At 60.6% G+C, this 21,617-nt stretch overlaps 8 protein-coding genes across 8 annotated transcripts; 3 read left to right on the top strand and 5 right to left on the bottom strand.

The window, feature by feature from the left end:
- Positions 1 to 169: 169 nt before the first annotated feature.
- Positions 170 to 1,731, top strand: BXZ73DRAFT_38231 (acetate and butyrate kinase; the record flags this gene model as incomplete). The annotated part of the gene is made up of 5 exons (XM_048018148.1): positions 170 to 591; positions 652 to 836; positions 897 to 937; positions 1,004 to 1,624; positions 1,681 to 1,731. 5 exons carry the CDS (start codon positions 170 to 172, stop codon positions 1,729 to 1,731), a joined length of 1,320 nt encoding a protein of 439 aa, XP_047883224.1.
- A 97-nt stretch (positions 1,732 to 1,828) lies between these two features.
- Positions 1,829 to 3,613, bottom strand: BXZ73DRAFT_86761 (FAD/NAD-P-binding domain-containing protein; the record flags this gene model as incomplete). The annotated part of the gene is made up of 7 exons (XM_048024302.1): positions 1,829 to 2,158; positions 2,218 to 2,358; positions 2,421 to 2,594; positions 2,713 to 3,113; positions 3,171 to 3,242; positions 3,293 to 3,522; positions 3,582 to 3,613. 7 exons carry the CDS (start codon positions 3,611 to 3,613, stop codon positions 1,829 to 1,831), a joined length of 1,380 nt encoding a protein of 459 aa, XP_047883225.1.
- A 700-nt stretch (positions 3,614 to 4,313) lies between these two features.
- On the top strand, positions 4,314 to 6,069 carry BXZ73DRAFT_96228 (Aldo/keto reductase; the record flags this gene model as incomplete). The annotated part of the gene is made up of 13 exons (XM_048027014.1): positions 4,314 to 4,335; positions 4,404 to 4,527; positions 4,581 to 4,617; positions 4,690 to 4,779; positions 4,835 to 4,936; positions 4,991 to 5,057; positions 5,113 to 5,150; positions 5,205 to 5,280; positions 5,335 to 5,349; positions 5,404 to 5,504; positions 5,554 to 5,648; positions 5,738 to 5,916; positions 5,981 to 6,069. 13 exons carry the CDS (start codon positions 4,314 to 4,316, stop codon positions 6,067 to 6,069), a joined length of 1,035 nt encoding a protein of 344 aa, XP_047883226.1.
- A 640-nt stretch (positions 6,070 to 6,709) lies between these two features.
- On the bottom strand, positions 6,710 to 11,197 carry BXZ73DRAFT_86763 (uncharacterized protein; the record flags this gene model as incomplete). The annotated part of the gene is made up of 18 exons (XM_048024303.1): positions 6,710 to 7,061; positions 7,120 to 8,417; positions 8,473 to 8,841; positions 8,869 to 9,066; positions 9,088 to 9,129; positions 9,154 to 9,195; positions 9,220 to 9,270; positions 9,292 to 9,345; positions 9,367 to 9,399; positions 9,427 to 9,483; positions 9,511 to 9,597; positions 9,625 to 9,714; positions 9,742 to 9,960; positions 9,982 to 10,071; positions 10,102 to 10,329; positions 10,378 to 10,623; positions 10,737 to 10,865; positions 10,931 to 11,197. The coding sequence occupies 18 exons, from the start codon at positions 11,195 to 11,197 to the stop codon at positions 6,710 to 6,712; spliced, it is 3,852 nt and encodes a 1,283-aa protein (XP_047883227.1).
- A 518-nt stretch (positions 11,198 to 11,715) lies between these two features.
- BXZ73DRAFT_96230 (uncharacterized protein) lies at positions 11,716 to 12,774 on the bottom strand (the record flags this gene model as incomplete). The annotated part of the gene is made up of 8 exons (XM_048027015.1): positions 11,716 to 11,896; positions 11,951 to 12,073; positions 12,131 to 12,208; positions 12,275 to 12,345; positions 12,411 to 12,433; positions 12,493 to 12,552; positions 12,616 to 12,635; positions 12,692 to 12,774. 8 exons carry the CDS (start codon positions 12,772 to 12,774, stop codon positions 11,716 to 11,718), a joined length of 639 nt encoding a protein of 212 aa, XP_047883228.1.
- A 306-nt stretch (positions 12,775 to 13,080) lies between these two features.
- Positions 13,081 to 16,290, bottom strand: BXZ73DRAFT_86764 (PRMT5-domain-containing protein; the record flags this gene model as incomplete). The annotated part of the gene is made up of 12 exons (XM_048024304.1): positions 13,081 to 13,491; positions 13,543 to 13,742; positions 13,798 to 14,046; positions 14,106 to 14,284; positions 14,343 to 14,465; positions 14,522 to 14,565; positions 14,620 to 14,697; positions 14,763 to 14,948; positions 15,050 to 15,216; positions 15,306 to 15,726; positions 15,859 to 15,944; positions 15,999 to 16,290. 12 exons carry the CDS (start codon positions 16,288 to 16,290, stop codon positions 13,081 to 13,083), a joined length of 2,436 nt encoding a protein of 811 aa, XP_047883229.1.
- Positions 16,291 to 16,741: 451 nt separating this feature from the next.
- BXZ73DRAFT_86765 (ankyrin) lies at positions 16,742 to 17,726 on the bottom strand (the record flags this gene model as incomplete). The annotated part of the gene is made up of 5 exons (XM_048024305.1): positions 16,742 to 17,116; positions 17,185 to 17,312; positions 17,359 to 17,414; positions 17,470 to 17,531; positions 17,649 to 17,726. The coding sequence occupies 5 exons, from the start codon at positions 17,724 to 17,726 to the stop codon at positions 16,742 to 16,744; spliced, it is 699 nt and encodes a 232-aa protein (XP_047883230.1).
- Positions 17,727 to 19,084: 1,358 nt separating this feature from the next.
- BXZ73DRAFT_38854 (uncharacterized protein) lies at positions 19,085 to 21,578 on the top strand (the record flags this gene model as incomplete). The annotated part of the gene is made up of 5 exons (XM_048018261.1): positions 19,085 to 19,163; positions 19,252 to 19,444; positions 19,515 to 20,062; positions 20,121 to 20,799; positions 20,867 to 21,578. The coding sequence occupies 5 exons, from the start codon at positions 19,085 to 19,087 to the stop codon at positions 21,576 to 21,578; spliced, it is 2,211 nt and encodes a 736-aa protein (XP_047883231.1).
- Positions 21,579 to 21,617: the final 39 nt, after the last annotated feature.

Here is a 21,617-nt window from a genome sequence, read left to right on the forward strand (position 1 = left end):
CGAGTACTCTCGCCGCCCTGACGAAGTCGATAATTCGGCGCGGATCCCACTCCACACAAAACGTCAGCCACCACTCCATTCCATCCACCTCTATCGTCCGAGCAAAGTCTGAACTCTCGACCTTTCGCTCAAGAACGCGCTCTTCCTCCTTCTATTCCCCCGAACACCCATGGCTGAAACTCCAGCCTCGCGTTTGGGACTCATCCTCGCCGCGAATGCAGGCTCGTCGTCACTCAAAATCTCCCTCTTCCGGCGACGCCCCGCTCCGTCCGGTTCTCCCCTCGATGCCGTCGAGCTCCTCCTCACCTCCACTATCACCAACATCTCTGCGCCGCCCGCGCTCTTCTCGTTCTCCCCCGCGTCCTATGGAGAGGGCCGCGAGGCCAAGAAAGAACCGGCGCGAGACATCAAGGACCACGCCTCTGCGTTCGCACACTTCCTCGACTACCTCAAGCGCGAGGCGAGCACCGACCGCGACCAAATCGTGCACATCTGCCACCGGGTCGTGCACGGCGGCGACTGCTTCAAGCCCGTCGTGATCACCGACGAGAGCTACCACCACATCGAACGCCTCTCCGACCTCGCGCCTCTGTGAGTGCCCCCTCTGTGATGACGTCATCGCGCCCGCACAGATGATCGCGTGCGCGACAGACACAACGGCGGCGCGCTCTCCGTCATGAAGGCCTGCCTCGCCGCCCTCCCCGCCGCGAACTCCATCGCGTACTTCGACACCTCCTTCCATGCCACCATCCCCGCCCACGTCTCAATGTACATGATCAACCAGGACATCGCCGAGAAGCGCGGCCTCCGCAAGTACGGCTTCCACGGCCTCAGCTGTGCGTCCTTCATCGCGCCCGCGTTACCTTTATCAATCGCTAATGAGCTTCCGCCCCCAGACGCCTCCATCGTCCAGGCCGTCAGCGAACACTTCAACAAGGTGCGCCCCTCGCGCGCGGTCCCCCTTGCGCGCCCACGCTAACCTCCTCCGCTCCCCGCTGCACAGGACCCCTCCACCATGAACCTCATCGTGATGCACCTCGGCTCCGGCGCGTCCATGTGCGCCGTCGCAGGCGGGCGCTCCGTCGACACCACCATGGGCCTCACGCCCGTCTCTGGCCTTCCCGGGGCGACGCGCTCGGGCGCGATCGACCCCGCGCTCATCTTCCACTACACGAACCGCGCGGGGCGGATGTCGCACGACCGCGCGCTCGCGGTCAACGTGCAGGTCACCGAGGCGGAGGAGATCCTCAACAAGCGCTCCGGCTGGGCCGCGCTCACCGGCACGACGGACTTTGGGGAGATCGTGCGCCGCATGCACGAGCACGAGCACGACGGGGAGAACAAGTGGCGGATGGCGTTCGACCTGCTTTTGGACCGCATCGTGGGGTACCTTGGGGGGTACTACCTCAAGCTGGGCGGCAGGGTCGACGCGCTGGTGTTTTCGGGGGGTATTGGGGAGCATAGTGTCGAACTGCGCGAGGCGGTCGTGGCGAAGGCGGCGTGCATCGGCTTCGCTATCGATCCCGCGGCGAATGAGAAGGTGGATGGGATTGAGGGGGTCGTCGTCAATATCGGGCAGTCTGGTGACGACCGTCATGTGCTCGTGTGTAGGACGGACGAGCAGGTAAGCCACGGTCAGTGGGCTCTCTCGGCACCATCGCGCTTAACCGTTTTCCTCAGTTGGAGATGGCCAGGGAGTGTGCGCTGGATTCAAGATTATGGAAAGAATGAATCTATCCCTCTCTTCCACGGCTGTACACGGATCGACGTGTTATTGTTCCTGTACCATATGCATGTCTCGCTCCCCCGTAATCATGGTTTTCACACATCATTCCTCGCTCTTCACGATTATTTCCAGGCCAGCCTCCGCGCTCTCCCACTGTGAATCAAGCCCTTCTCTCCACTGCCACTGCCACATCCGGTGGATCTCCTCGCCAAGTATCTCAAGCTCTGTCTTCTCGACCTCCTCCTCCATGCCCTCCGTGCCGTCATAAAATCCGGGCGCGTTGAACTCGTACATCAGTCCCACCGCGCGCGCGCGACGCGAGATGTCGTTGACGAAAACCAGCCGGACGCTTTCGTACAACCGGAGCAGATCGGGGACGTGCTGCCTCCGCACCCTCGGGTCGGCGAGAAGCCTTCCCAGGATGTACGCATCCTGTGCAGTCGAGTAAGTCAGCTTCTGCCGCCGGCGTGGTAGAAACAAGTTTCGTCCACCTCGACAGCCTGTCCGCCGCCCGCCCCAAAGTTGGGCGGCATGGCGTGCATGGCGTCGCCGACCAGCGCGACGCTCCCGTCGACCGCAGAGGGGAGGCCGTCCACTACGTGGACCGCCCATCGGGTGGGGTTCTCCACGCACTGCAACCGATGGTGGTCAGTGTTGCGTGGCCCCTCGTGTGGCAGCGGGCGGTGGGGCTGACCTTCAGCATCTGCCGCACTTCCGGCTCCCATCCGTCGAAAGCGGACAACACGTCCTCCTTCGGGACCTCCGCCACCCACTTCCCGTCAAAGGGCGTCCCTTCGCCTCCCGGCACGCGGAAGACCGCGACGAAGTTGAGGAACTTGCCGCCTGAGACTTGATAACTGATTATATGCTTTCATCCTGTATGAGCGGACGGTCTCCACTATACTGTAAGTACGAACCTTGCCCTTCCCCGAATACTGAGAAACGAGGTATCAGGACGAGTAAAACTCAGCGCTCGAGCCACTCACACAGAGGATGGCGCCGACGCTTGCAGTCGTATGCTTCGGGTTCATGGCGTAGAGCTTCTCCGTCGGAATCAGGTTCCGGTACGCGCACACCCCCGTCCATGCCGGCACTGACGCCTTGCATCGAGGGCAATCCGCCACCGATGCTGCAGAGCCCGCGCAGTCTCGCCCGTGAAGGATGGCGTACATGCACGTACGGGTGGCCGAATGGACGCCGTCTGCGCCGAGGAGGACGTCGGCCTCTGCGGTCGTCCCGTCGGCAAAGCTGAGGGTGATCCCGGGAGACCCGTCCGAACGCTGCTCGTACCCCACGAGGCGTTTGGAGAGGTTTATCGTGTGAGAAGGTGGGAGGTTGCGTAAAAATACGTCGAGCATGTCCTTTCGGTGCATCGTCGTGGAGCCGGCTGTATGGATGTGTCAGGGCTGCGTGCCGACCGTCGGGACGGGCTCTGGTTACATACACGGCGCGAGCACATGAGCGAAGTGGAAGCCATCGCTTGGCTGATTGGCTTTGCGGGCGACGAACGCAGGCTCTGCGAGTCTTCAGTGAGTAAGGGCCACTTAGTTGCACTGAAGTGCTCACTGAAGGCAGTGTCCGGACGCGTGTCTCTTGACTGCACAGCAACCTCTTTCAGTTGATCATACATGTTCAGGTTCTTCAAAACATCCCATGTACGCGGCCAAACGGTAATTCCGGCGCCTGCGGTACGCACTTCTGGGTCTGATTCATAAATATCAACCTGGAGGTTAGTTCCAGGGGCGTTGTATCTGTGGAGGGTAATGGCCAGCGTCAGACCGGCGACGCCGCACCCACTAGTGTTGACACATCTGGATCTCAGTGTGGGTTCAAACAGGAGAAGGTACAGGCGTACCAAATTGCGACTCTGATTCTGTGTTCGCCCATGACGAGTGCACAGAAGAGAGAGGTTGCATTTGATATGGAGCTGCGCTCGAGATAAGAGCTCAGAATGGACTGTAGACAATACCACCCCCGCGATTAGTCATCTGTGCGGGCTTGGGAAAACGAACACTCGCACTACTTGGTCGTCAACGGGCTTTGTCACGGTAATGGTACTACGAAGCCTGAATGTGTATTCCCACAACCACGTGCATGCGGGTGTCAGTCAGAATCTCAGTCTTCAGCGCTTCAGCGCTTCAGCACTCCATAGTATATCCTCTATACCTGATCATGACTCGGCTGCGTCAGATAGCATTCACTCTTGCATTTGGGAGCGACTTGTTTTTGAAATTCCTATTGCTGACAAGCCAATACACTGTGCGCATCCGCACTCTACGTCTGAAACTTACGCTCCAAGGTGTGCAGGTGATCCCACTCCCTGCGAACAGCCGCTGTCCGTGTCAAATTGGTAGTCATCGAACGCAACGGACCCGACGGACCCCCGATCGGAGTATGCAGCTGGAAGCTGCGATGGCCTAACCGTTCGCCTTTTTCTCAACCTTCAGTGTCTTCGTCAGCCATCCGATGGCAGCTTCTCGGGACCGCGCATTCGACGCACCCGTTCGCTGACTCCGGAGCACACGCATACCATGGTATAAAGACTAGGGAGTCCCTCAGAGCGAGGTACAGCCAAATTTCAGCGAGTATGGCCCCCAAGATGCAATATGGTGCGTTCTAGTACTTGGGTTCAACCATACAGCACGTGTCTGACTGCTTTGGGACGCATATATTCCAGTGCGCCTCGGAAAATCCGGGCTCAAAGTGTCCAGGATCATCTTGGGCTGCATGTCCTACGGCACACCAGACTGGCAAGACTGGGTGCTCTCCGAAGAGGAGGCCGTGAAGCACATTAAGTTCGCGTGAGTTTTTCTCGAACGTCTCGAGATTTCAGCGACTGATATTTGCACTTCAGGTATGATCTAGGCATACAAACTTTTGACACCGCCGACGTATGTCTTATTCGGTTGTGATGCTCGGTCGGAGACGATGCTGAATCTAGCATTTTCCACATTCTTCTCCAGTGCTACTCCAATGGACTGTCGGAGATCATCTTGGGCAAGGCAATCAGGCAGCTTCAACTCCCTCGAGATGAGATAGTGATAATGACCAAGGTCAGACTCGCTTCCGCCGGGTGACTAGTGACGAAGGCTCACAGCGACATTCCAGCTGTATTTCCCCATTCCTCCTGAGTTCGGGGCGAACATCTTCCAGCCTGGCCTGACCGGCGCCGACTTTGGCATTATAAATCAACGAGGACTCAATCGTAAGGTGAGGCTGGATTTTGTGTGGTCAGGCTTGGCCCGCTGACGTGCGAATCCATAGCATATATTCGACTCCGTCAAGGCTAGCCTAGAGCGCCTGCGGGTGGACCACATCGATCTCCTCCAATGTACGTAGACGTTAGTTTATCTACTTCAACACTGATGTCTCACGCCAGTATACAGGCCACCGCTTTGATACTGAAACTCCCATCGAGGAGACGGTCAGTTCTCATAGGCGCGTCGCTTGATATATGAAAATACTCACTGCGAAGTAGATGCAAGCGTTGCATGACGTCGTGAAAGCCGGGTATGTGCGCTACATTGGCATGAGTTCTTGCTGGGCCTACCAATGTAAGTCAAAGACCCATTCCATTCTTCCCATTCTGACATGTCAAGCCTGGCCAGTTCACGCGATGCAAAGTAGGTACTAATTCGTATTCCTCGTCGGGCCTGACTGACCAACTGCTGTCATAGACTATGCCATCACGCACAACCTCACACCCTTCATCTCGATGCAAAACCACTACAGCTTGATGTATCGCGAAGAGGAGCGCGAGATGTTCCCCACGCTCAAGGTACATCGCCATCTCCCTTACCCTCACCTTGCCTCTAACCCTTCCGCAGATGTTCGGTGTAGGCTCAATCCCCTGGTCTCCCCTCGGCCGCGGCCTCCTGACCCGTCCCTTCAAAGCCGAAAGCCTCCGCAGCAAAACCGACTAGTGCGTCTCGCCTGCGCCGTGCTTGACCCCTCGCCTCCCCGCTAACCGCCTCTCGGCCGCGCTCCGCGGCCTTGACGGCTTCCCCGCAGTTCGCAGAAGTTCTGGGACGCGCCCTTCCTGCCCGACTTGCTCGCCCGCGTCGAGGAGCTCGCCGCAAAGAAAGGTGCGAGCATGGCGCAGATCTCCACCGCCTGGGTGCTCGCCCGGCCGGGCGTCACCGCGCCCATCATCGGGACGACGAGCCTGAAGAACTTGGAGGACATCGTCGGTGCGTGCCCACCCCGACTCTGCTCCGGCTGTGTGGACTGAAACGTGTGTGTGACGCTGGGCAGGCGCGCTGGATGTCTCGCTCACGGACGAGGAGATGCGGTACCTCGAGGAACCGTACAGGCCCACGGGGATCATCGGCCACCCTGAATGATCGTCCCGCTCCGCCAAAGTGTTCTACGCGTAGATGAACGGTCGCCGTTTCTGTACAAATGTACCTGTGTTGTTTCACTTCTAAAGTAGAAACCATGATCCATCGCGCACGCACACGTTGAGAGGGGCGAACAAATTCACAGGAACGTGCATTGCGTTTCGTACTAAGTATGTAGGCGGGGCCTCGGCTGTGGACACGGGAATACGGGGATACTACTATCGATGCGGACGGCGGCCGCGGCCAGGCGTCGTAGGGCACTTGAGGAGGAGAGAGGAGCAAAGGCAAGGACCGTGGGGGGCGGATTATACCAAAGCGAAGTATGTAGTAATCATGCATATCCACAACGAAAGCAGGGCAAAAGTAGGGGGTTCGTAATATCATTACACTCGTGAAGCAGATGCTGAGTGGTTTGGTGTGGGACGGTATTGGCGAATTGGAGCTGAATATGGTGGTAATGGGGTGCAGATGTCAATCAAGAGACCGCAGCAGCCTGGAGGGTATTGCGAAGAGGAAAAGGACGACGAGAGCGAGCTGGGCGAGACGAAGAACGAGTGTGTGGGAGCAAAAGTAACAGTGGAGGCAAGAAACATGGATCGGAACGAACGGTCGTATCGTACTGAGGAATGGCCATTCGAACACCTCACATGATAACGCACCACGCCCCCTTCTTCTTCTTCTCGTCCAACTCGGCGTCCTCAACAAGGGGTGTGTTCGCTGGCGCCTCGAGCCCACCGGTGGGATCTGTTGGGGTATCCACCTCTGGCTTGACGCTCGAGAACTGACCAGTGGCAACCTCGAGCGACGTCCGGCCCTCCTCAGGCAACTTCGTGGTACTAGAGAACCAGCCACCAGGGAAGAACCGCGAGGACGCCGTCGATTCGAGGCGTGTGCGCGGTGTCGTCGGCGTCACCACGTCAGAGGCGGGAGCGGGGGAAACCTCGATCTCGATTTGGGAGTTCTCGTCGACAGGTGCAAGGCGGTTCAGACTGGGCCTGAATTCATGCGGGTCAGTATCACTTGAGGAAAAATGTCGTGGTGGGACAAACTTACTTGACGGCACTCTCGGTGCTTGGGAAGCTGACGCCGTTGCCATTGGTCGCAGGCGCGGCCTCTTCGACAATAGTCGTAGGTTCCGCGACCTCCTCCTCAACGACCGGAGCAGGCTCGTCGGTGCCGACGTCCGATCCGGGTCCTTGTCTTGTTACAGAGTACGACGGGGTCCAAGGCCTCGACGGGGTCTCCCCGGGGGCATGGCCGTTCGCTGCCTCAACAACAGGCTCGGGTACGGGTTCAACGGGTGCAGTGAACTCCTCAACAACGATCGATGGCTGCTCCGGTTCAGCTGCCGGTGCGATCTCGGACACGGGAGCAAGGTCGGGCTCCTCCTCCTCGAGCTCCTTCTTTGGCGGAACGGGGCTTGCGATCGGCCTGTTGCCCTGCAGGGTAACCGAGTAGGACGGCGTCCACGGTGACTTGGGACGGTCGACGGGCGTGAGGGGCCTAGACGCGGGCTGGGAAACAGGTGCTGGCGCTGGCGCGGTGACCTCATCCAGGATCTCCGTGACAATGACCGGCGTGGCGACCGCCTCAACAGTCTCCTTGGGGACGTCTTCGGCGAGGACAGCAACCGGCTCGGGCGCGGGCTCGGGCTCGGGAACGACGATTTCCTCTTCTACAACCACAGCGGGGACGGGTGAAGGTTCGCGGGGGACTTCCACCTCGACAGCAGGTTCTGGGAGGGTGATCTCCGCGACGTCCGTATCATCGGTCTGTTGAGGCATGTGGAGGGGGCTTGCACCCTGGGAGCTCACGGAGTAGGATGGGACCCAGTGGTGTGCCACCTTGGGCTCCTCAGCGGGCTGAAAAGAACCAACTATCAGAAAGCATACTCGATAATGGAATGGACGACCTACCTCGGGGGCGACGGTCTCTTCCTTAGAGATGAAAGACTCGAGGGCAAGAGACTCCTCCACAACATCATCCACGACGACTTCAGGAACCTCGACAGGCGCAACCTCTGCGGGAACTTCGGCGATAGAAACCGGCTGTTCTGGCTCGTCCACGACCTCCTCGACAATGACCTCGGGAACAATGTCAACAACAGCTTCGGGAGCGGCTTCGACGACGACCTCGATCGCCTCAGTGACAGGCTCCGGTTCCGCCTCGACGGCAGGGGTCTCTGGCTCGGGCACAACTTCCTCAGGAATCTCGACCGCGCGCACAGCGGGAGTGTGGATGGGGCTGGCACCTTGCGAGCTAACCGAGTACGATGGCACCCAGGTCGATGGGGACTTGGGACGGTCTACCTCAGCGGGCGTGGGGGCGGGCTCCTCAGCGGTCTCCGAAGGCTGCAAGAATGGAACATCAGTACGCATTCATAGTTCAGCAACGACTAAAACATACCTCGGTGGTCACTTCGAGTACCGGGATAGCTGGCTGCTCCTCTTCCGTCGTTGGCGGCACCTGCTCGAGTTCCTCAATCTGCTCCTCCGCGGCGGCATCGACGCCAGGACCCTGGCTGGTCACGCTGTAGGACGGGGTCCAGGGAGACTTGGGACGCTCCTGAAGAGAAGGGCTCGGGCTGGGACTCCGGCTGGACGGCGCGACAACAGGTTCCACCTCTTCCACCGGCACGGGTTCGTCCTCGGCGGCATCGATCGCGACGACGGGAACGGTGATCGGAGCCTCGATGTCGGCCTCCTCTAGAACTACCGCGGGTTCGATCGGGGCGGCCTCGACGACGGGGGTCTCGTCGATCGCATTGTCGGTGCTCTCCACGATAGGTTCCCCGACAGCGACATCGGTGGCGGGGACCGGCTCCGGCTCTGGGGCAGGGGTTTCTTCCACCTCGACGACCTTGACCTCTTCGGCAGCCTCTTCCTCTTCGACCACGGGGACGCTGGGCTCCTCGACAGGCGTAGTTTCCTCCACAACAGGAGCCTCGGAGACTTCCGCCTCGACAGGGGCAGCCTCGGTCTCAGGCTCAGGCTCGAGCGTCTTGTCAAGAGCGTCGACAACAGGGGCAACCTCCACATCGACCGCGATTGCTTCGGGTGCGGACTCAACGGTTTCTTCCACAACGACCGCCTCGATTGGTTCCTCAGGTGCGGGGATGGCAGCGATCACCTGCTCCAGTACGACTTCGGGAACGATCTCGGGCTCAGGGGCCTCTTCCACCGCCGCCGGTGTTTCAGTGATTTCCTCCACTGTGGAAGTTTCGACGACCTCGGCAATTGGAGCGGGTTCTGGATCCTCGGGGGCAGTCTCCACGACAAGCTCGCCTTGTGTGTCTTCGACAGCGATGGTCTCCTCGATAGGCTCGGGGACCGCCTCTTCGAGGGTAGCTTCGACAGTCACTTCGGGCTCGGCTGGTGCAGAGACCTCGGGTGCAGGGGTCTCTTCAACTGTAGGCTCCTCGATTACAGAAGTCCCTTCGTCAACGGGTTCTGCGGGTGCTGGAGTCTCTTCAACGACAGGGTCCTCGACGACGGGAGATTCCTCGATGACAGCGGACGCTGGCTCCTCGGCCTCCACGGCTACCGCTTCTTCGACTACGGCGACTTGCTCGGTAGGCTGCACCTCCTCGGTGGCAGGCTCAGCATCAACCTCCTCCGTGAGAACGACGTCCTCCGCAGGGACAGGAGCCTCTTCTTCCGCAGTAAGATCCCCGACTTGAGTCTCGGCGACGACAGCTTCTTCCTGGACCGGCTCCGACACAGGGACAGTCTCTTGAACAAGGTCTGAAGCGGGACCTGCTTCCTCTTCAGGAACTACTGGGGCTTCATCGGCGGGCGCAGGAGTCTCCTCGACAGCAGCCTCCTCGATAGCAGCCTCCTCGACAGCAGCGGACTCTTCGACGACCGCAACGGCCTCGTCGACAGGCGCAGGAGTCTCTTCAACAGGAGCAGCGACGGCTGGCTCCTCCTCCGAGGCTTCTTCGACCACCGCGACCTCCTCGAACGGCGCCGGAGTTTCCTCGACCGCTGGCACCTCGACTTCGACCTCAGCAGGAGCAGCAACTTCTTCCGCCACCGGCTCCGTAACAGCCAGCGCGGCCTCTTCCACAACCTCGAGCGGTTCGTCAGCCTTGTCTTCCTCCACCGCGGGTGCAGGGTCAGCGCGCGCCTCCTCGATAGCGGGCGCCGGCTCTTCTGCCGCCGCCGCGTCCTCTTCCACCACGGGGGCTTCAGGCGCCGCGTCTTCCGTGCCAGTGGTAGCTTCAGCGTCCGTGGTCAGCGCGCTCGTAATCTCGGCCTGGACCTCGGGCGCGGAACCTTCTTGCGCGTCAGAGGCCGTTGCGTCGTTCACGGTTTCGGGCTTCTCAGGCACCGCAGCATGCGTCGTCTCAACGGGAGTCTCTTCCTCGACGGGTTGCTCGACCGCCTCTTCGACGACGGGAGCGGCCTCGACGGGCTCGGGAGCGGCTTCGGCGGGTTCGGGAGCGACCTCGACGGTCTCGGGGGCAGGGGCGGGGGCGGGGGTCTCCGTGGCGGGGATTGGCTTGGCTTCGGGTGCGACGACAGCGTCCTTGAGGGCCTCCGTCGATTCCGTGGCCTCAACGGCAGCAGGAATCGGCTCGGCTACGGGCTCGAGGCTCGCTTCTACAGTAGCACACGTACATGCGCATACAATGAACACACATCAGCGTCACAACTCTCCTGTAGCACACTGCAGGCAAACGCACCAATGGCGGGCTCCTCCGGAGCAGGGGCAACGGCGTTGGCATCAGCAGCAGGGGCCGCAGTGGTCTCAGTGGCCTCCTCGAGCTCGGGCGCGGCCTGCACCTCGACCGAGACCTGCACAAACGCATACGCATACGTCAAACTCCGCCCGCAAGCACACGCAAAACGCATATACGCACCTCAGGCTCGGCCTCGAGCACTATCGCATGGCCGTTCTCCGCCGGAGCGGCGTCGTCCTTGTCCGCGGCCGCGCCATCCACCTCTTTATCCTCCACCGCGTCCGTGACGGCGTGCCCGTTCGCGCCGTCCATCTTCGGGCTGATCTCCGGCACGGCGGAGAGCTCTCCTGCGGCGAATTCCTTGGCCACAGCCGCGTCCAAAACGGGCGCAGCGGGCTCCGTGAAGGCCGCAACGGGGTGCGCTGGCTCCTCGACAACGACAGACATGAGAACAAGGGGGGTCGTGGGCGGGTTCGTCAAAGGGGGAGGGAGGGGACGGGCGGGCGATAAGCGGGACCGGGGGCGGGAGATGGGCGATGGGACCGAGTGCAGTGATGACGGACGTGCTCACGCGCCGCTCGTCGAGAGAGCTAACAGCAGCCAGCGACAATCCGCCTTTTCTTCCTCTGCCCGATCTCGATCCATTTCCAATTCGCCTCTCCCCGACGCGCAGACCACGTGACCGTATCGCGGCCCTCCCAATCCGGCAGGTTGCGGCCACATTCCCGCGTGTGCCGACGCGCCGGCGTGCCTTGCCTGCTTCAGTCCCGACCACACCGCCGTCCAAGTCTAGTTTTACGCATTCCGGCAAGCCTCGCGGCAGAAATGCAAGTACAGATTAGGTATGAGCGGGCACCGTCGCAGTGCAGGTAAGTTATCGATGTGGGCGGGTAGGCTGTGAGAGTATGCGCGCGCCATCGCGCCAGTCCAGTCGTGATGATCGCTCCTCATCCCTCTCTCCAAGCTCAACCAAGGAGCGCCGCGCCCGCGAGCCCGAGCAGACCGGCGATCCCAATCGCTCCAGAATATGCCTGGTTGCTCGCTGCATTGCTGCTCGTGGTGAGCGCCGTACGCGTGGCGGACCCGCTCGGCGCGGACGTCCCAGAGGACAACGCCGTAGTGCCGGATGTCGACGAGGTGACGGCCCTGGGTTCGGAACGAGGTTGAGCACGGTGAAGGAGTTGCAAGCGAGGGACTCACTTCTGTCCGGCAGCTGCACCGTTGTTGGAGGGAGTAGGAGCAGGCGTGGTCGCTGCAATTGACCCAGCGGAGCCAGAGTTTTGAGACATGGGTGCGGACGCGGTTTGACCCCCGTGGAGGCAACTACGCATCATTTTACATCAGCAGGAGTGTACAAGAATTATGACATCAAAAACGAACCTGTCATCTGAGTTGGGCTGAATCGTGACGATGTCCGAGAACGCTTGCGCTCCAGTACTATCCTTCAACACCGTCGAACTGCCGCGAGAGAATCGTCAGCGCGCTGAGGGACAGCCGACTATATGCGAGTGATAATATACTCACAATGAGCTCCCGCTGGCCATGTCCACGATCCAGGTCATGCTCTGTCCGTTCTGCACCGGGAACTGTTTGAGCTGGTGTGGGGAAACGAGCCATCGTCAATTTCGATCAGACAGGAGGGATGCGTGTCAGGACTCACTGCTGGCGCATTTGCTTGTCCCGCTACATGATACGAAGTGATGAGCGACGGCGTTGCGTGGGATTCGGTAGAAGATGCGCACCTGGGTTCAGAGCCAGAAAGTACGGCGGCGCCCCGCCTGCCCATGTGAACTGAACAGGCTCTGCAGGGAAGGGAGGTCGTCAAGACCGTACTCGACCGTCCATACTCCAGGCACTCCACGTACCGCACTGAACAGCCCCGGAACTGTCCAAGTTTCTTGTCAGCGTCTGCGCAAAGAAGGCAAGACTTGGGCTACGTACAGCGTGTTGACCGTCAAAGGTTGTCCCAGGACGACGTGCGCGGCGAGGGCGGCGACGACCGTAACTGCAGTGATGAAATGCATGATATGAGTTTGATGGAAGGAAGGGGAGCGCGAAGTCAACGTTATGGGTTCAAGTGTTGGAGGGAAGAGGAAGAGAAGGGGATGAGAGGAAGAAAGTCGAACATAGCCGTTGAGACTCGACGTGAAGTATCTGTGAAGAAAGCGAAGGACCAATCACCAGCAGGACAGCGACGTCTTTGGCGTCGTTCGGCCGAGGAACGGCAGGCCCCAAGCCCTCTCGTGACTCGTGAAAGCAGAAGAGCCCAGTTGTTGCCATCGATACAGTTTTCGTTAACCAAGAGTACAGCACGTCTCGTCGCCCTACAGCTACAGCCCGATCCAGCTGCTCCTGCCCCCCGGGTTGTGCAGCGCCGTCTGGCTGATCTTCACCAGACTCACGCCTTCCCGGCCCGCGGCGTCCGGCAGCGACATCGACGAGAACGAACCCGGCTCGGGCACCGCGAGGGTGAGGTGCGGCACGTCCAGCAGAGGGCTCGTTACGATCGTTGGCGTACCCCCGAAGCCTCCCGAGGAGCTGAGCGGGCTGAGGAACGCGCTGGCGTCGGGTGAGTGCGGTGCGATGGGCGATAACGTGTCGCGCCATATAGGCGAGGATACAGACGAGCTTGGTACCGGGAGAAATGCCTCCGCGGACCACTCGTACCAGACTTTGCGTTTGTCTGTTAGGCGCCAGAGGGACACCGTCAACTCGCAGTCGGCCGGCACGTATAGGGGGTCCTGCGGGTGGCGCGGTCGGTCAGAGTGCATGTGGACAGGGCTCATGCGTACCTGTAGCGGGAAGAAAAGCGGGAACCAGCTGAGCATGTCCTTCGAAATTATACCCATACGCTCGGGGTGAATGCTCAGCCCGATGTTCCCGTACAGCACGGCTTCGAAGTAACCCGCAAACCCGTGCAGAACGCCGGCATGGGGTATATGGAACGTGAGCTTTGCTGAGCGGACGTTGTGACTGTTCGTTAATGGGAGTCCTAGCGTACCGCTCTGTCAATAAATGCAAACATCCTCCTCGAAAGGATCGCATGCCTTGTTCCGTGACGACCGCGTCTCGTCTAGGGTGTTCGAACTCCCAACATTCTTGTATACGAGGTCCACAGGATCCACTTATGCCCGCCCCGCTGTCGCTCAGGATGTTGATGGCGTGGAGCATGACCACGTAGGGCGTCTCGGCTCCTTTTTGGGTATCTTTGCTCGCCTTCGTCTCGTTGAAAAGCTTTGACGACGAGAGAGGGGCAAGGTACGCGGTATATGACGCAGGTATGGAAATGCCGTCCGCTAAAAAGAGCGGCCATGAGTCGTGTAAACTGGGTACCGAATTGGCAACATAAACTCACGCTTCAAAAACCTCTGTGCCCCGTCTAGACATTCTGGGCTGAGCTCGTTGTCGCCGAACGAACCCAGCAACTCGCTCACGAGAATGTCCACTTGCTCTGGAATCTCAAGCGAGCGCATGTCGCCGTACAATAACCGCACCTTCTCTTCGCCCCATTCTAGTCGCTGGCGCTCCTGTAGTCTAAATCGAATAATGATCAGCAGCTGTCTAAAAGCAGGACTACCAGCCACCCACGTACGTGACGTATGCGTTAGGGTTCTTCTCGACCGCATATATGAACACCTCGCGCTTGGCGCGTTCGACGGCGTTGAGGGCACGTGCGACCAGCGGCCCACGTCCCGCACCAGCAACACACAGCGTACTGCCAGCAGCACTCAATTAGGCTCAAAGCAAGCCAATCACCGCGATAGCACCTACATCCGACCGGGCTTCTCCCATTCCTTCAAGGCGAAGAAGATTGCCTAGGCGGTGGACGATTAAAAGCAGCCGAGGACAGAACTCAGTTCATGACTCACCTCTTCGTAATTTCGATACTTGATGGGGTCTTGCTCGAAGGTCTGGTACGTAATGCTTTGCAGATTGTCCATTAATGGCTGGAACACGCATGCTGAATGTATGAACGCCCTCCCGCGAAGCTTGCACAAGTCACACGACGCACCTGCAACGGTGCCTGGAGGTAGTCTTGATATCCCTGCGCGAAATTCTCCACGGTGCCCGCGGTCTGCGCCGCTTTGACGGATGGGCTCGTTTTTTCGAGGTGCTTCACATACTGCGTATACGCAACATCGCCTCCCCGGGGGTGCTTCTTCGCCTTGGTCCCCGACAAAATTACGTTTGGCGCGAGCTGCGACGGCACGAGTCAGCCGACGGTCATCAGCAGAGACGAGCGCACCGAGCGGCAGCCTGCGACTGGGGTGTCACATGCCGCCCTTACTGTGTACGCACCTTCATGATGTCCCGAATGAACGATTGCGTGCCCTTGGGCAACACGGGGTACCCCTTCGCGTTTGCGATGAACGTTCCTGCCGGCAGCCAGAGGTAGCGGACCGGCTCGGCGAGCCATTGGTCGAGTACCGTCGAGGAGAGCGGTAATGGCGGCGTCAGGTCGAGCGCTAACGTTCCCGCAGGACGGCGCATGCGCAGGTGGCCTCGTGAGCGACCCCGTCACCGCATGTGGGTGAAAACAAAGGTGCATACTCACCGAGCGTCAGGCGCGGGTTGTACCCGCAGATCGTGCGGATCGTGTCCCACATCTCCCACGTCGTCATGTTGCTCTCGGGTCCCAGAGTATCCGCACGCACGCCTCCCGATGGGCCGCCCACGGACTCGCTCGAGGAGACAGAGAAGCGCGAGCTCGGCGGGCGGTCGCGGTCGCGGTCGCGGTCGATGGGAGAAGGTGCGGGGGATGCGGCGCGAGACGGCACCTGAGACTGCGACTGCTGCATCACGGTGACCGCGTCGTAGATAGGCACCCGAATAGCGAACTCCATGAACTGAACGGAGCTGAGACACGCGTTAACAGCCCGTGCATACGAGCCGACTTGGGCGCGGTTGTTGGGAGGGGGGAGGATGACACATTGCGCATTCAGGTACGAGGCGAACGCGATTTCTTGCTGGAGAGCCTGTGTGGGGAGCGAGGCGGGTCAGGGGGTGCGAGGTGCGGAGCGCGGGGGCACAGAGCGGGGATGTGGGGGCCGCAAGCGGGAAGCGGGACGAAGGAGTGGGTTCGCAGACGGGACGGAGGGTGTACTCACAATCTCGGCGTCGTGCCGAACCCATTCGTCCGAGGCATCGAGCTCGAGCCACTCCGAGATGAGGGGGATCACAGATTCAGCTTCGTCTGTCGGAGCATAAGGACGTCGTGCCGCACCGTACGGTGAAGGAGAACACGCACCAAGCCGAGAGATGGTGAGCTCGTCCCGGAAGAACGCGGGTTTGGATCTCCACGCCTCCGCACGCTGCTCCGTCGTGTTCAGCGTTTCCTGGTCCTGGGTGAGGTTCAGAAGGCACAGCTCTCTCCATCGCGTTTTCCACTTGTCGTTCGCGAGGGGAACGCAGATGGTCTCGTACCCCGCCGAACGTGCATCGGACGCAGCGCGTAGGACCGGGGTGTCTTCTCCCAGGTCGTCGCGACGCGATATGAGGGCGAGATCTTCCAAGGCGTAGTGACTGCAGAAGGAGGGCATAGTATGGGGGGCAGACCGGGGAGCTACACCATGAATCGGGGTGCATACAAGAGAGTAGGAGTGAAAAGCCCGTCCTGGGCAACTCCAAGAACTCGCGACGCGGTATTCGCACGTCGCACTCTAGGCGCCGTGGCTGGAATCTTATCGCCCTGGATAGACGCTCGTATGAGTGATCAACTTCTTCAAGGAGTCCTTATTGATATTCGTGAAGTTCGCTCCGGATGACGGAACAGACACGCTTGGCAGCGTAGCCGATATACTTGTAACGCCCCACATCATCTCGGACACCATGAGTATGCACACGCAGAGACCAAGAGGCCGATTCATGACGCACAAGAGACTCGAAATTTTCAGCACAACGCGTCCATGTACTGCTACAAGTGTTTACCAGCAAGCTCAATTGCTCATACAACAAAGTCCACACCCGGAGCGCCCACGGCAGGCTGCGCCTTCACCCGCCTTCAGTGCGTGGCCTCTTCACGCCATCCCCGCCGCTCTGCTCAGACCCGTCCTGCGAACCCGCAGCATCCGCACGCATCCCATACCCAGTCATGACGCCCTCGATAACCGCGCGGCCGACGATCTGACGCAGCTCGTCCTCTGGGACTTCTCTACCCTCCGCTTCTGCGCGCTCCATGACGGACCGTACGGAATGTAACAGGGACGATGTAAGGTTCTCCGAAGCCGCGTTTTGTGCGTGTTGCGAAGGCTGCTCGTGTATCTCCGCTGGAGGCGGCGCAGTACCGCCCCCAGCGGCTGTGTTCTCAACGCTTCTCAGATATGCGGCCACCGCAGGGAACTCTTCTTCCTCGAGGTACTGCGCAGGCTATGTTTGGGTTGCCGGGGATCTGATGAGCAACCGCAATGACTGTGGACCAGTGGCAACCCGCATACCGACACGCCTTCCGCATTCTGGTGATTCGCTGTGGCACCGCGTTCGACAAGAAAGCGTGCCGTTTCAACACTTTCAACGGCATACAGAGGCGTATCGCCATCCTCGTCGGTGACGTTCACGTCACCACCTGCGTGGTTTGTGAGCCGGGTTAAACTGCAGAATGCTTGAATTACCGTGGGCGATCAAGTATTCCAAGACATCAAGATGTCCGTATGAAGCAGCAGCATGCCTGTATTCACGAGCCTCTATCGATGAGTGCAAGTGCAGATGGGATCGGTGCTCACATGGGAGTGTAGGTATTTTGATCGGGAACATTGGGAGACGTCGCTGTGAAAGTCCTCAACATCTGCGAGGCGCGTCGGCGCCGATCTTACGAACACTGTGTCTCTATCAGTTCCTGGGAGGATGTGCTTGGTTATGGGGTCTGTGATAGATGCGCAGGGCGGCTGGAAGGTCGACATACCCTTACGCGCTCTATATCGCCGTCGCCAGCAGCGACCCAGATGTTTTTGTCATGCTGGACGACAGTTGGGACAGGCATGGTGGACGACCTGAGCAAGTTTCAAGCGCCTGCCCAGGCGGGCGCCCGCAAAGAACGATCATCCCACGTGGCCAGTATTTTTAAATTGGCGATGGTGATGTCGGCTCGGAGGTGCCTTGCAGTCGGAATGCTCGTTTGTGCATGCCTGTGCATGTCGAGCGGTGGGCGTAGGCATGGCATGTTCGGCGGGGCCCATATCGGTACGGGTGCGCAAGGAAACAGGCCATTGCCTCCTAAGGCTAAAATTATGGGTGTCGTGCCGGAACGGGACTGGGACGCTCCATTGCACGTTCAATTTTCGACGCCTTTTTGGGGAACATGCGAAATATGCTCGCTGGCCTCCGCGCCCAGCCGTGGCATGGCCGTCAGCCCGACGCTCCCCGGCATGCGTGCGAGGCTCCAGCGCCCAGCAGGCGAGGGTGGGCAGGTGTCGGGGGAGGCGGGGCGGGCGAGCGGGGAGGCTCGTGATGGATCTGAAGAAGCGGATCTGCGATCGGAGTGGATCTGCGGACGAACCCCGACTAGCGCCGTAGCCGCCGGCTGAGATCACGTCCGCCGATTCCACGTCCTCGACGGGCGCGTTTCCCGGATCGGCGCACTCGCCCGACTGCGTGCGGCGGGCGGCGAGCGAGGCCGCCCCGGGGGCAAGCACAAGCCCTGCGCGAGCACCGCGCGCGGTGCGGGCGTGCAGGTGGTGGGGCGGGGGCCTCGCGGCGGCAGCGGGTGGCGGACGCATGTCCGGGTCTCCGCAAATGAGATCAAATTGGCGGGAGGGGGCTAGCCAGATGGGTGCCTGTCCGGGGCGGGGGCGGCGCGGGGCTGGGGGGCGCACCGCGCGCGGGTCGCAGCAGTCGCGCAGGTCGCGGCGGGGGCCGTTTGGGGCGGGCAGCGCGCGGGGGACGGTCGCGGCTGGGGCAGATAGCCTTCGTGATCGAGTCCGGCCGAGTCTACGCGACGGTGAGCGGGCGAGCGCCAAATGGGCGGTGTCGAACCTTGACCAACGCTGCAGGGGCAGGTGCCCGAACCCGCGCAGGCGCCCCTGTCTGCCCCTCTTCTCAGCTGGGACCGCGTCCTTCCAGCTGCCACCCGCTCCTTAACCACGATCCATCAGGATCGTCCCCGCCCTCCTCCTCGTCCAGGTCTACCTTACCCTATTGCCTAACCACCACTCTCTATCTTACCAGCCAGCTAGTCTACCTTATCCTTCAGCTATGAGCTTCTTGGCCTCCTCGCACCGGCCCTACGAACCGCTAGCCTCCCAGGACCTCCCTCAGCACCCGTCTGGCCACCCACCCCCGCCTTCGCGTCTCCCGGTCCATCCCCTCGCCTTCGAAGACCCTCCCTTCCCCTCCGGCTCAATGGTATCTAATCCTCCTCCGCCTACTCAGAACACCGATCGCCAAACCGCTTTGCCGAAGGTCGGCGAAACGCGCTGCTGTGAGTACTTCCCCCCGCGATCGTTCATCGATCGAACCTTGCCTCCGTGCTCTCCTCCATCACCCACTCACCTCCGTGATCCTCGCAGACTGGTGTCTCCTCAACCCCGACCTCGTCTTCCTCTACCTCGACCCCGTCCTCGCTTCCCACTTAGGAGAGCAGGCCGACCTGCTCGTGGGCAAGTCTCTTCTCACTTATGTCCACCCCGACGAACAAGCCTCAGCCAAGCTCGATCTCGGTTCTGTTTTGGAGGAGAGGACCTTGCATGGTAGTGTGACTCGGTGAGTCTCGTCTTTATCTCGGAGCATACATGCGCTCCGCTAGCCGCCGGTGCTGACACGACGCGCATAGAGTACGCTATTCCCGGCTCTCACGGGTCCGCAGGCAGCTAGGGTACACAGGCCCGGGTCCGGACTGGCTGGACGCCGAGAAGATCGCCGTAGACCAAAACTACATGGCCGTTGACATCGTCATCAACTACGCCGCAGACGGCCTTGTTCTTTGTTTCATCCATGCCGCCGTCGACCTCACTCCGCGCGACAACGACGAGCACCACAAGACCGGTTGGACCAACTGGTGCGGCACTCCGAACGTCGACATGAGCCAAATCCAGCTCCTATTCAGTCGGTTGCAGACGTCCTTACCCCAACCCTCGACTCTCACCCGCGTTTTTCAAATCCTCTCAAACTCACCCGACCGGTCTCTGTGTTTGAGTTGGCCTCAGGAGCGCCCGGGCGAGACTGCGTCGAAGGACTTCGCGCGCTTGGCGGAAGGAGTGCAGATCCACAGCTCCGAAACTGACGCTAGAACAAGCTGTACCCGGCGCTACAAGTCATCTCAGGTCATGGAGCTCTCATCGGGTGACAAACGAGAGGTGGAGAGTGTATTCATCCCTCATGGTACGCGCCTCGTTGCCTCTCGCCGGCGCCGACCCTTGCTCACTCTGTACTGCCTCAGGCGCCATTATCTTCGCGTGCCACAAAGCAAGTTCATTTCCCCGCAATGGCGTTGCGGGAAATAGCGGGTTGCACCAATCTGGCTACCACTCGACTAGTTACGCGCCACAAGGAGGCGCTCAGTACTACGAGGCCCATCCTCAAAACGTCCCTCAGAACACTCACGTCTCCTCACTTCCTTACCCCTACAGCTCCCACCCTCAGTCACCAATGGCCTCCTCCTACCCCCCCAACCCCTGGATGAACATGGAGCCCGGCAACCAGTACGCTCACTGGGGCCCGAGCTCTGTTCCGAACGGCGCCCCCGTCAGCAGCATCCGCTCCTCGTCGTACTCCACCGCCGCGCCTTCCCAGCAAACGCATCAACAATGGGCATCCCAGTCGTCGTACATCGACTCCGGCTCTCCTGTCTCGCCCATCGACCCTTCCGCGCCGAGCCCGGGAGGGATGTATCCGACGTCGGGACCTTCGGATGTGGACGAGCAACAGCCACCGTCTCCCCCGAGCGACCTCGTCCCTGCCCCAAGGTCCGGTCGGCGGAACAACCGGGATCAGTACAGCAACGGTGGGCGCACGTCGGGAAACCCTCCCGTCGGCATCACCAAGTGCGCGAGCTGCAAGGCGACCCATAGTCCGGAGTGGCGGAAAGGGCCGAGCGGGAAGAAGGACCTCTGCAACGCGTACGTGCACGCTCCCGCTATCTCATCTTCATCCATCGCAGCTGCTAACCTGGTCCGTTACCTCCAGGTGCGGGCTTCGCTTCGCCAGGTCCCGCGCCAAAAAGGAAGGAGGCAGCCAACGCCGCCGCAAGGACCGCGCGATGAGCACGCTGTCCTCCAAGGCCGATCCATCGCCCTCGGCGTCTCCTGTCAGTGCTTCATATCCGGGCATGCGTCGAGGCAGCTTCTTTGAGGAGGGGTCCTTCCTATCGACCTCCTCAGCAGGCTCCGGCTCAGGGAACGACAGCTTCTCCCACGCCCCGAGCTTCGAAGGCAGTGGCATGACGCCTTCGCCCTCGCCCCCATCCGCCGGTCTGCACTATGCCCAGAACCAGTCCGTCAACTACCCTTCGTCCATGGCAACCGACCCGCGGGCGGGCAGCTACGGCGGCCATCCTTCGGCCAACCAATACTACCATCTCCCTGGCCCACCCTCCCACCACCTTGCTCAATCCGCTCCACACCCCCACGTCTCCGCGCACGGCCACTCGGGCCACCACATGCCACCTGCGCGCCTCGACACGCTCATGTCTTTCCATCACCGGCTTTCCCCCATGGTCTCACCCTCCTCTCCTGCCTCGAACTCGCCGCTCAGCGCCGGCCTTACCGCCGCCTCTTACGAGCGCGACAAGCGGCACGAGCGCGACCAAGACCATCTGTTGATGGCCCAAGCATCGCTCGGCCATGAGCAAGCGTACCGCATGGGAAAGGCTTACTTGCCGCACGACGCGCCGTTCTAGACGCTCTGCCGCCTCCCATGCACGTCCACACTGCTCCCC

This window comes from Epithele typhae (genome assembly GCF_022376455.1).
Source record: "Epithele typhae strain CBS 203.58 chromosome Unknown BXZ73scaffold_2, whole genome shotgun sequence".
In the NCBI taxonomy this organism is placed as follows: Eukaryota; Fungi; Basidiomycota; class Agaricomycetes; order Polyporales; family Epitheliaceae; genus Epithele; species Epithele typhae.